Source organism: Lynx canadensis, chromosome B4 (genome assembly GCF_007474595.2).
Source record: "Lynx canadensis isolate LIC74 chromosome B4, mLynCan4.pri.v2, whole genome shotgun sequence".
NCBI classification, from domain to species: Eukaryota; Metazoa; Chordata; class Mammalia; order Carnivora; family Felidae; genus Lynx; species Lynx canadensis.
The window spans coordinates 94471743-94484814 of NC_044309.1; the positions used below are offsets into that span (position 1 = coordinate 94471743).

The 13072-nt window shown below is 33.3% G+C and overlaps 1 protein-coding gene across 2 annotated transcripts in view; it reads left to right on the forward strand.

Moving 5' to 3' along the window:
* CNOT2 (CCR4-NOT transcription complex subunit 2) overlaps positions 1 to 13072 on the forward strand; it is a 133858-nt gene that overhangs the window by 112287 nt on the left and 8499 nt on the right. For both annotated transcript variants that reach the window (XM_030323218.2, XM_030323217.1), the window contains exons 8-15: positions 2065 to 2190; positions 4008 to 4132; positions 5087 to 5207; positions 5299 to 5455; positions 7993 to 8054; positions 8144 to 8193; positions 10078 to 10178; positions 12031 to 12175. In XM_030323218.2, coding sequence (XP_030179078.1) covers positions 2065 to 2190; positions 4008 to 4132; positions 5087 to 5207; positions 5299 to 5455; positions 7993 to 8054; positions 8144 to 8193; positions 10078 to 10178; positions 12031 to 12175 — 887 coding nt within the window. The remainder of the gene's footprint in view (positions 1 to 2064; positions 2191 to 4007; positions 4133 to 5086; positions 5208 to 5298; positions 5456 to 7992; positions 8055 to 8143; positions 8194 to 10077; positions 10179 to 12030; positions 12176 to 13072) is intronic.

A 13072-nucleotide genomic window follows, 5' to 3' on the forward strand; every position in this document is an offset into this window, starting at 1 on the left:
AATGAAATGTCATTTGTGACTATGAGCTTTTAATTTTATGTGGTATTATATGTGTAGCAGCGTAGATTGATCAAATTAGACTTTAAAATTCCAAATTGTAGCATTTAAAACTTATAGTTTTATGTTCAAGGTGTTAAAAATGATATGAAGTACCATATTCCCACTGTTTCTGAAATGTTCCAATTTTTTCATATTTTATTATCTCTGAAATCAGACTATGTATCATAGTTTAATTGGCAAGTTATTTTTTTTTCCTAAATGGACCATAAAGTAACAGTGTGTCTGACAATGCCATCTTATATTCTGAATTCCGCTTTTCCACACTTCCATAAATTTTCAAATTATTTTTAAAATTCAGTTTTAACTAAACTTTAACTATTTTTAGGAAAATTGTCTCCAAGTCTTTACCTAAAAATTCAAATTTGGGGGTTTATTAAGTATTTTTTAGGTTAAAATTCTCAGATAGCATGGCAATTTTAAATTCCATCTTAGAGGACCTGAAGATGTGTATTGAAAGTTAATACATATTCAAAGTTTTTGGTTAATTTATAACTATATAACTAACTATAATAGAATAATTCAAGAAAGATAACTTTTGTAGATTGAAACACTATAAATTTGTCCTGTTGGTCTTTTTATGTAGTAGTATCTTTTTTAAATTAAAAATGAATAAATTGCTGTTTGTTTAGAAACAGTAGATATGATTTTATCATTTACTCTTCATAATTTTAAATTATAACCTGAGTTGGATTGTTATGAGAGTGTGTTGTTTTTCTGTCAACAAAGTAATCTTGAGGTAATTAGTTTCTGAGATTTTTCTAATTATGAAACTTGGAGAAAAATTCAAAATTAACTGAAGGGCCACATAAATTAAAAATGCTATAAAACATGAAAACATCAGATGAAACAAAGTTTTTTAAAAAACCCTATAGTTCAGGCTAAAACTAAGGTAGAAAATTAAATTCTTCAAAAATTAAGCATATAAGATTGTAAGAATAATAGAATAATAAAAGTTGAGAAGAAATTAAGGGGATGATTAAAATTGGCAACATAGAGGGGCCCCTACCTGGCTCAGTTAGTAGAGCATGCAAGTCTTGATCTTGGGGTTATGAGTTTGAGCCCCATGTTGGGTGTAGAGATTACTTAAAAATAAAATCTTTAAAAAACAGGCAAAGTAGAAATATTAGGTTAAATTTCAGGCTGATCTTTTCCATTTAAAATGAACAAAAATTAATTTTATTCATTTAATATATTTATTGAGCGCCTACTGTGCAATAGGTAATATAATCTTCTGGGCTTTGCATCATATTCCCATGCTTCCCAAACTCTTGCCAGACATGGGAACCCTATTTATATTGTGTCTACCCCACCTGGCTATACTCCCCAACTGCAGAAACAGACACACACACACTTGCACACACATACGTGTGTATGGGACAAGTAGATCACAGGACAGAAGTCCTTAGAGTTTCTGCTCCCACTGCCTGTGTTTCAGATATGATTCTGGTCATTTGCAAGAGGCACTGTCATTATCACACCTGTGTGTAACTAAAGCTCCAAGCATCCAGATACTACCTCTGCTTTTGGATATAATGAAAAGAACAGTTACATCACAACGGTCTCTCTCTTGTTAGCTAACAAGAGAGCTATAACTTTAGAGTACCCTCCTTCACAGGGGAAATAATGTACCACATTAACTCCTTATTGTCTATCTTAAGTCTCTAGGATTTGGGGTTTTTATTATGCTAGCTACATATTGTTTGCTGAATTATTCATGAAATTCTTTTGCATGAAATAAGTCCACAACTGTTTAATGTACACTTATACATACTTAGTACAGTGCTGTGTCTTTAGGAAGAAGGTACTGTCATTTCAAATTATACGATGGTTGGTGTTTAATAATCCCTTTAAAATGTTTGTACAGAATGCCTGGCTGGCTCAGTCAGTAGAGTATGTGGCTCTTGATCTCTGGGTTGTGAGTGCAAGCCCCATATTGGGCCGAGAGCTTATTTAAAATAAAATAAAATGTTTGTAGAACCAATAATGTTCTTTCTCATTATTTAGATGGAAGCGAAAATGTGACAGGATTGGACCTTTCAGATTTTCCAGCGTTAGCAGACCGAAACAGAAGAGAAGGAAGTGGTAACCCAACTCCATTAATAAACCCCTTGGCTGGAAGAGCTCCTTATGGTAATTAAGCTTTCTAATAATGGCTAATGGAAACTTTTCCATTGTGCACACACACACAGACATACACATTTGTGCACATATGCATGTTCATGTCTGTACACACACACACACACACACACACACACACACAATATGTTTTCTAATCAGAGTAGCATAATTTCGTCAAAGCTGATATATGCAAAGTGCATTTTCCTTCCAGAATACCATGATAGCAAAGTTAGATGGGAAAGTTTGTACAGAAACCCAAAAGGAAATGTTCATTGGTATTCAGAGGTTTTCTTCTGGCATTTCTGCCTTAAGTGTACCATAATGATTAAGGTGCCTTTTCTCTTCTTAATTCATCACACATTTTTGAAGAATACATTCCTACATTCCTGGTGATTAGTAATGACTGACCTTACATAGAATATTTATGTAATATTGGTTTAAACCAGTTTCTCAACCTCCACACTACTGACATTTGGGTCAGATAATTCTTTGTAAATGGGGGGTGGTGGGGGGCTGTTCTGTGCATTAGAGAATGTTATAGCAACATCCCTGGCCTCTGCCAACTTGATGCCAATAGTACCTCTCCCCACCATCGTTTTGACAACCATAGGTGTCTCTAGACATTGACACATGTCCCATGGGAGAAACAATTGCCTTCTGTTGAAAACTGCTCATAGGGTCGTGAATAGTTCATGTAGACTCTTGGTCACAATTAAAGCCCTTTCTCACTGTCTCTAATAATTAAGAGATTTGGCTAAATGAAAAGGAAGGGCATGAAATGTGTGCAATAACAACTTAGACGTGAAAATTATGTAACAACAATGTAGCCATATTCTCTTTACCCATTGCACATAGTTGTTTCCTTTTGGGAGAATCTGATAGAGATCAGTAGCAGAAACAATGAACTTAGAAGCATCAGTTCATAACTTTTTTAAGATAATGGTTTCTCCCATTTTCATCCAAGAAGGATTTCTGTGCCTTTCAGAATATGAATATAAATAACAGTGTGTGGAGAAGGGAGAGTATATATTGTTAGTATTCTAAAGTTTCCAAATTAGTCTTCCAAAAATAACAAAAAAAATGATCTGCCCTGGAAGTTGAGTACCTAGCTACTTGATTCTCAGTTCAGACTCTAATGTTTTTAACCTTTCCTCATAGGTCCATTTTTTCATCCCTTTAATCATTCCCGTTGCTCTCCTTGGACCAACTCTAGTTTCTCCATATCGTTCTTGAATTGTGGAGCCCCAAACTGGATATTGTTCTCCAATAAGGGCCTGACTAATGCCAAGTATAGTGGGAGGATTACTTCCCAGTTCTTGCATGTTTTACATCTATTACATGGAGTCCAAGAAAATCTGAAATAATATGGAGTTGTTTTATAATTGATTGCAATTTGCTCACTCTGTAAGTCACTTTCAAGTAGAATACTGACATGTTCTTTTAAAATTTATTTTGTTCATTTGTATTTGACAATTAACTGGTGTTTATAATAGCTAGTCAAATATTTAAGTCAAGCTTTAAACCAAAAATTTTAATAACTATTACCAATATCAAATTGTTTTTAAGCATCTATATATGACATTAGATTTAGAATTATAGGATTACCACTTACTTCCCTTGTATTATTTTGTATATTGAGTTATTAATCAGTATATAAAAATATAGTTCTTCATTATTATCCTGAATACTAATTTTTTGAAGTGTGCTTTCATAGTGTAATAAAAAATCCTTTTGGTATGTTAGTATGAGGAAACTTTAGTTTTTTTATAATTTGTAGTAAAATAGCATAAATATGAATTAGAATTTTCTGGATTATTTTCATTACATAGTGGGAATGGTAACAAAACCAGCAAATGAGCAATCCCAGGACTTCTCAATACACAATGAAGATTTTCCAGCATTACCTGGTTCCAGCTATAAAGATCCAACGTCAAGTAATGATGACAGTAAATCTGTAAGTAACTGAGAATTATGTGTGTGAGTAATGTAGTTTTTTCCCTTCAGACTTCTCTTGTATTAACAGTTTTATAGACTATATTAAGGACTTACTAAGTACTGTTACAAAATTGTTTATCTTGAATATCTGTAATAATCTAACTTCTGAAGAATGTGGAAAACCTTTATAACTTAGAAGATAGCCTATTTTTTTCCTATTTCGTATAGGTTTGCAAATTTCTGTTGAACTTCTCAGAGTTAATTTAGACTTTTATTGTAGTCCCTGTCAGCTGGATCCCATGAAGTTTGATATTATAGCCTTCTAAGGAGCTGTGTTTTTCTTGAGTAAGTTTTCTCCTTGAAGAATCTTTATACACATTTTTATTCCTGTGTTGATTCAGCCAACTCAGCTTCCTCTTTCTGACTTAACGAATGTGTTTTATTTCTTCCACATTTCACTGAAAATAGCTTTTTTTTTTTTTTTTTGTGATGGGAGTTTGTATGTATTGTTAAAATAGTTGATAAAGAAGATTACTGGGTAAGAATTAAATACGAATTTTAAAAGTTTATATATTCTAACTTATCCTGGAGGTTTTTATGGTGATATCATAGGCAATGTACTGTAATATTTCTCTTCTAAATTAAAGTGTTGAAGAGTGAAACTTGAAGTATATCCCAAAGCATATAGTTCTGAGATAAAGATTATTTTTCTGTGACTGAAGATCTGAGATATATAAGAATATCTTTCATATGTTTTTGTCCTTTAAATACCCAAATGTGTAAAATACAGGATTTATTTGTAAACCATGGGACAGTTGTGGAAACAAAAAGTTTCATGTAGAACTTGAAAAACAGGTAATAATATACTACCAATTTAAATATAATAAAGAATGAATAGAAAGGTAACTAATACGTGTACTCAGTTTTTGCACTTAACAAATTTTAATGTCACATTTAATTTTTTCCATGTTAGAATTTGAATACATCTGGCAAGACAACTTCAAGTACAGATGGACCCAAATTCCCTGGAGATAAAAGTTCAACAACGCAAAATAATAACCAGCAGAAAAAAGGGATCCAGGTGTTACCTGATGGTGGGACTCTATAAAATATGTCAAAGATATTACAGAATTCGTTTCTTTACTTTTTCCTTAAAGATAAAATTACTATGTTCTTCTTATCCAGGTCGGGTTACTAACATTCCTCAAGGGATGGTGACGGACCAATTTGGAATGATTGGCCTGTTAACATTTATCAGGGCAGCAGAGACAGACCCAGGAATGGTACATCTTGCATTAGGAAGTGACTTAACAACATTAGGCCTCAATCTGAACTCTCCTGAGTAAGTTTTTTTTCTTTTCTTCCACATTTGTGTATAATACTTCCTTGTGGATTTCCAGTTTTTAATTTCATGTGATCACAGTGTATTACCTGCAGCCACTCGTTGCTGTTCTCTCTTGACTGTTTGGGTCATTCCCTCTCATGTTAGCTCCTGGATCACTGTCATTTGACAGTATCATTCCCTTATAATTTGGCAGTTTCAAAATACACATATTTGATCCTTCCAGAATCCTGAGATCTTGGCTCCTTGAGTTTCTCACCTCCAAAAGTCTTAACCCTCCACCATATCTCAGCTACTTACAAAGTTATCCCTTTGACCTTGGCATTATCAGTAACTTCAGTTTCCCTGTAATTTTAAGTCTCTGCTCCCATGCCACTTCCGGTTTTCCGTCTTTCTCCCTCTAGCACTGACTCCAATAATCATTTGACTCCTTGGGATCTTCAGTCTATTGATTCTTCTTTTACTGTTCTTCAACATCCTTCTCTTCGCCTGAGAAGATTTCACTTTCTTCTTACCCAGTTAAATTCTTTAGTTTTTCGTAATGGCTTTTTACATACACGCTTGACTACTTTGCCCCTCTCTTACTTTGTCATGATTTCATGGCAAAAACTACAACCCTGGTTATACTTCAGTTATTCCATTCTTGATGTGTGCTATTGAACTGGTTAAAGAAAAGCACACAACTTCACTGCCTAGTCCTCACTTCTAGGAACCTCAAAAGCGGGCTCATAATTCTGCCACCCATAATTGTAAGTGGCGTGCCTGGTCCCTTCATTCTTTTGCTCTCCTATGCAACTATTCCACACTCGTTTCTCCTAACATCTAATTACCTTTTTCCCAGTCCTTACTCTCAGATGGAGACCTTGCTTTTTTTTTTCTTTCCTGAGTTTTTATTTAAATTCCAGTTAGTTAACTTACAGTGTAATACTAGTTTCAGGTGTAGTAGTAAGACCTTGCTTTTTTAATTTCTACTTTCCTAAGAAAGCTGGAAGTAATCAGAAGAGAATGTCAGCATAGTCCTACCACCAGATCTAACTATCTGCTACCATCTGCACCCACCTCATTCTTGTCTTTCACCCTGCTGATCCATGCTTTCTACTTAAAGTCTCTCTTGAAAACTCAAGGACATAGCTCTAACAATTTTTGCACATTGTTGGATCATTTCCGTCAGCGTACAAGTAATGCTATTACTTCCTCTATGCTAATAAAGTACATTCTTTTTGTCTAATCTCTTCCATGAATTACTGCCTTTATTTCTTTATTCTTACTTTTTGAAGAGCAAAACTCTTTTAAAAAGCCATTTTTTATCTTCCATTTGTCTTCTCCCATTCTCTGTTAAACCCATTTCAGTTAGGATTTTGCTCCCTCACCCCTTCACTAAACCTGCTCTCATTGAGGTCATCAAATTCAGTGGTCTCTTGTAGAAACTTGACCTGTCAGCAACGTTTGACATAATGGATTCATTGCTTCATGCTTCTCATTGCTTTTAACTGCCAGCACCCTGGTTTGAATCACATCCTTTCTTTCCTAGATTATACCATCAGACAGTCTCCAGGTGTCCCTGATGCTCTGTTGTGCACCCCACAATCTCTTCTTTATGTAGCAGCCAGGACAATCCTTTCTGAATAAGTTAATCCTTTGCTCAGTGCCCGGTAAAGGTCTGTGGTTTCCTTATGATTAAAAACCTAAAATCTTTACAGGCCTATTCATCTCCACAGGCATGATCTGTCTCTCTCCTGCCACCACCTCAACAGCTTCTCCCTTTGTTCACTCTGTTCCAGTTTCATTGACCTTCACTGGCTTGGCTGTACCTCAGACATGTCAGTCATATGCCCACCTTAGTTTTGCTAAGTTGCTTAATTTGCTCTAGCAGTTCCCTCAGACTAGAATAGTCTTCTGCCAGGTCATGAATATGGCTGACCCCCCTCACATCTTTCGAAGTTTTGTTCAAATCCTATCCTATCTTCTAAATGGAACCTAAGCTGGCTACCTAATTTAATGCAACTGATACCCCTCCTTACCCCTCCACCAACACGGAATATTATTTATTATGCGCCTCCTCCTAATCCACCATCCTAACCAGAAAGTAAATTTTATGTTGTCAGTTATCTTTGTTTTGTTCGCTGATGTATCTCAAGCACCTGCAACAGTGTCAGGCATGTAATAGGCACTTAGTAAATATTTGGTGAATTTGAACTTTTGCTTTTAATAATTACTGATTTTTTCTAGCCATGTAAATGGGAAAGTAATTTTACTGGGGGCATGGTATTAATGAATTTAAAGCATTCTGAGTCGAAGTTATGTATATATGTGAATATATAACTTGTAACTTAATATAGACACTGAGTATATATACAGCTGTTTAACCGTGTTTCATTTTTCTGCTGTGTAAGTTGTAGTAAACACATGAAACGAAATTGGAAGTAAAGATACTCATTTTACTTTTGAAGTCATTTTTCTTGATTTCCTGAATAAAATTAGAAATCTTTGATTCTACTTTGGATTTCAGAGTGGTTTTTTTTTTCCCTCTTATTCAGAAATCTTTACCCCAAATTTGCATCACCCTGGGCATCTTCACCTTGTCGACCTCAAGACATAGGTAGGAGAATCTATTTGTGTTCAGACCTTTTAAAAATATTTTTTAAACTGAGAATCAGTTAATAAGGCTTTTTTCATTTTATTATCCAGACTTCCATGTTCCATCTGAGTACTTAACGAACATTCACATTAGGGATAAGGTGAGTGTAGTTTATTATTCTCCTCAGTCAGCATGAATGTATCTATTTTCCAGGCACTGTTTTTCAGTTTAGACAGCATAAAGTCTTTTGAAATAATTAGCAGTGGTCTCAGGGGTATGCTTTCATGTTGCCAATTCAATTATAACAGTTTTATTTCTATTTTAATGTTCTGATGAGAATCCTGGGTTATATTTAAAGAATATGTTTTAAAAACAAAACAGTGGTAGGTCTGGTCAAATATTTCTCAGAGTTCTTAATAACAGGTTATAACCATGGTTGATGAGAATCAACTATTTTGGAAAATTTGATGAATTTCTTTCTGATATTCTCATTTTATGCCCTTGTATCAATAAGAAATATATTTTTACAAATATTACAGTGTTTTCAGTGGAACAGTGTGTACATTTAAAAGCTATGGCATTGGCTTTAAAATTTTTTTTAATTACCTAAAATTCTAGCTATAAAATAACTATTAACAGATTGAAGTTTTAACTTTTTTTTTTAATCAAAAAAAGAAAATGGTAGATACTCTTGTTGAGGGGAAAGAACTAAAATGTTCATTTCTGTTAGAAATTGTATCCCTAGATTTTGGCATTGAGGAAAGATACGATTTATTAAAACTTACGTGTTACACATATGTATATAAATATGTATTGCATTATATATTTATACATAAATATAAAATATTATATATATGTGTGTGTACACACACACACACACACACACACACACACAGGTGTTCTGTGTCTGTACCATGCAATTGCATGGTCAAATGGATGTTGATTTTGTGGACAGGCAAGTAAAGAGATGTTTCTCAATATGTCTCAATACTTGAATAGATGGAAGACAAGAAGTATGGGATAGAGCTTATTTTTTCTGTTTGTGGATCGTGTGATTTTTCTGCTACATCTGTCATAGGGCTTTTTTGCTCCAATTACCTAAGGGGGTTCCAAAGCCTTTTCTTACGGCAATTTAAGAAATACTGATTTGAGAGAATTTGTCACATTAAAAACTGCTGCTTGAATGGGGATAATATGGAGAGAAAAATTATATTCTAAGAATGTATAACAGTTAAATAAACATTTAGATGCAGGATTAGGTGAAGAGAGAAAAGTTTTTTCATTTTGGTGAGAATAAAGGCTTTTCCTAACACAAGAGTTGGAGTCTATTAAACTCAGTGTTTTATTAGAGTTTGGTTGGCGGTTAATGTTTCTGCTTTATGGAGGGACATGTGAAGCAATCATCTTTTAGTCATCCATTTAAACAAAATAAAGAGCTATCACTTTATGATTTTTGTATTTACCATATGTGATTTGGTAAAAATACATAACCAATTTGTGAATCACTGTCAGATACAGACTGAGCTAACATTTCTTACAGGTTTCCTATGTATCAGGTCCTCTTTAAGGTGCATTCGTATACAGGCACTTTATCAATTTTTACTTACATTCTTAGTAACCTTGTAGGTCTCATTTCTCCATTTTATGTGGGAGTTCAGAGACCTTAAATAACTTGGACATGGGTCATATTAGTAAATAGTGGAACCAGGAATTGAATATAACTCCTGCATCTCTGAGCGTCATGTTCCACTATTGTTACTGTGTTGGGTATTAATAAACCCTCGTGTAAAACAGCATTTGGTCTTGCTGAGAAGTTTTTATATAGGTTTTTATTTTATTATTATATAAACAGATGTACCAGAAATAGTTGTTAAATGACTCTAGTTATTTAAATGATAAAACTCCCCCTATGAAATCACGTAATAACAGTTATCTACTACAGAGAAGAGGGTTTGTTTATCTTGTTATTTTTACTATCGTGATAGCAATGTTAGGGTTTTCAAACTTATTTTACACTTCAGAATAATTGATTTCTCTTTTGCAGCTGGCTGCAATAAAACTTGGCCGATACGGAGAAGACCTTCTCTTCTATCTCTATTACATGAATGGAGGAGACGTATTACAACTTTTAGCTGCAGTAGAGCTGTATGTTCAAAGTATTTTCAAACACTTTTGTATTATAGTGGATCTTGTTTATTCTGAAAACTTTTTTTTTTTAATGATGGCTATAGTCTGTCTTTTGTTTTTAAAGCAGAAATATTTCCATCAAGAAATAATTTGTTTTTACACTTAGTAAAATAAAGTTAATTTAGATTGAAAGTTTATATTGCTCTGGTTTCATAGTCATTGTATACATAAAAGGAATTATTTCAGATTTAAATAATCCTAAATTTGTAAGAAGACAGGATTGACTTCATTCATGAATTTGGTGAATCTGATTTTTATAAATATGTGAAGTATAAGATCTGGTCGCTTCCTAACTGTGGCTCATCTTCTTATGGAACCACATAAGACAATGAATTGAATGACAATTGAATTTCATTTGACAATGAATTTCATCATTTATCTGTTGAGTATTATATGGGCAAGGCACTGTGCATATTTCTTGTGTGTTCTGAAGTATTGATAAAGTCCACATTCATTATCAGAAGCTTGTTGGCCAACTTAAATAAATTAATGTTAAGTAGTTGGCCCATTGGATACATCTTTTTTCCTGAGCATTTCTGTTTTTGCCCGATGCTCTAAGAATAAAAATTTTGTGTCATTTCTCATATGTCCAATTGGTAACATTTTGTTACCAATGGACTATTATAATAATCATGTTTACTTGAGTGAATTGTTAGTTAAAATTCATGATGTTATGGGGCACCTGGCTGGCTCAGTCGATGGAGCAAGTGACTCTTGATCTCAGGGTCCTGAGTTCAAGCCCCACGTTGGGGATAGAGATTACAAAAAGAAAATCAGGATGTTGTGATTGAGAGACCTAATTTTTTACAGATTTAAATATTTTATAATATTCCTAATAACATTTCTATAAATGACCTTGGATCAGATACTTAAAATGTAAAATTCACTGTGTTGATAATAAATTGTTTTTTTATTTTTCTATTGAGAATTTGTTTTCTCCCATGTTTTCCCCTCATTTTTTGTAACATAGAAATTGTTACCTGTTACCTTTTAATTTATTCATAAGTAAATAAATTCATTTAGTCATTCATATATCCATTACTGGCAGTTCTGTCTCATATCTCTTTTATGTTGAAAAATTACCTCACTGTATTAGTAGGAAGGTATTTGTTTATATGGAGGTTTGTTCTACCAGAGATGTTTTTTGTGGCTCATTTACCTCCTTTGGATGTTACTTCCCCAGTTTACAAGTGATATAAATCCTCATTGATTCTTGCATGAATTCTAGTGGGTATCCTTTTGGCTTTTGAGAATTTAGGATCAATGAAATTTAAATAAAAAATAAAAGTAATACATTCATGAAGAGTTTTTTGAATGGATATTCTGTTTCCAACATAGTTACAAAATTATGTGAATTTGGATAGTTAAATAGACTGTATTTAGTTCCTTACAAAATAATACAGTAGTTGGGATTTTTGTTTGTTTTAATGGATGTCTCAAGTTCTGTTGAATGTTAAGAAGAACAAGAAAGGAGTGAAGTTCCTGGAACACAATGTATCTTTATTTGGTCTAAGTTTTTTATCACATTGCTCATAGAGCTTTTAAGATCTCATTTTGTTTGCATGAAAAAATTTCTTTAGTTAAATAAAGATGTGTATGTTAATTAAAGAGTGTGTTTTCTGGACAAATTAAAATTATTTTCCTATATTTCACTAGGGTTGTATTTAATAACAAAGTCAGGATAAAGAAGCATCTATATTTATGTATTTTAGGTGAAACTATTTTCTGAGTAAAATTTTACAAAATGTAGAAAATGTTTGATGTGAGCCACAGGAAAGAATTAATTGTCTTTTTCTCTTAAAAATTGAAGTTTTAACCGTGATTGGAGATACCACAAAGAAGAACGAGTATGGATTACCAGGGCACCAGGCATGGAGCCAACAATGAAAACCAATACATATGAGAGGGGAACATATTACTTCTTTGACTGTCTTAACTGGAGGAAAGTAGCTAAGGTATATTTTTTTCCATGTGTAAATGTATAAATCTAGATTTTAAAAAGAAGTATCCTCTTTTATCTGTTTATATGTACCAAGACATCCATTCCAATAATGTGCCACATGCTTGCTAAATAAGTCTTTGTCATCTTCACCTTCTTGGCTTGATTTAAACTAGGCAAGTGTCTGGAAACAACTCCTTTCACCCATAGTTAGGAAAAGGATTGCTTTACAATTTTGTAATTTTTCACAAGCCGTGATAACATTTGAGATATTTTTGTGTCTACTCAGTTGTAAAATAAAGATAACCCTCTTGCATTCCCAGTCATGTATTCTTATATTATTATTACTTTGAGCAGGTAGGAGATTTTCCTAAAACTGGTATATAAACAGATAATAGGCTTTTTAAAACACACTCATTGCAGGAAAGATGCTTGAGTTTTTATTTACAAATGATATAAAGAAAGAAAATTGTAAGCATTAACCATGATTGTTCCTATGACTAGTGTGCTGAGTGTTGGAGGGAAGAGGGCTGTGGAAAAAGTTGGTTGTTTTGGTTTGCAACTTTTCCTCACAAAAACACCTTTCTGACTGTTCCATGTGCAAAATTTTCATCAGTGTCATAGCATATTTCACATGTATGGAGTGTCTCATGTATGTACTTAGTCTACCTAGTAGAGAATATAACTGACATTATCTGATTTCATAACTCCAGGATTTCTTTAATGCCTTTTCCACTGATGATTCATAGGATTAAAAACTCTTTAGTTTTGTTTTTTCTCAATAAATTTAAACAGAAGAAAAGTATTTCTTGACAGTTCATTGGAGGATTCTTTAGTTGTTGGTTTGGGCTTTTTTTCCTTTTGAGTCAGCCTCACTAAATTGATAAGAAGGTAAGACATTTTAAGAAGACAG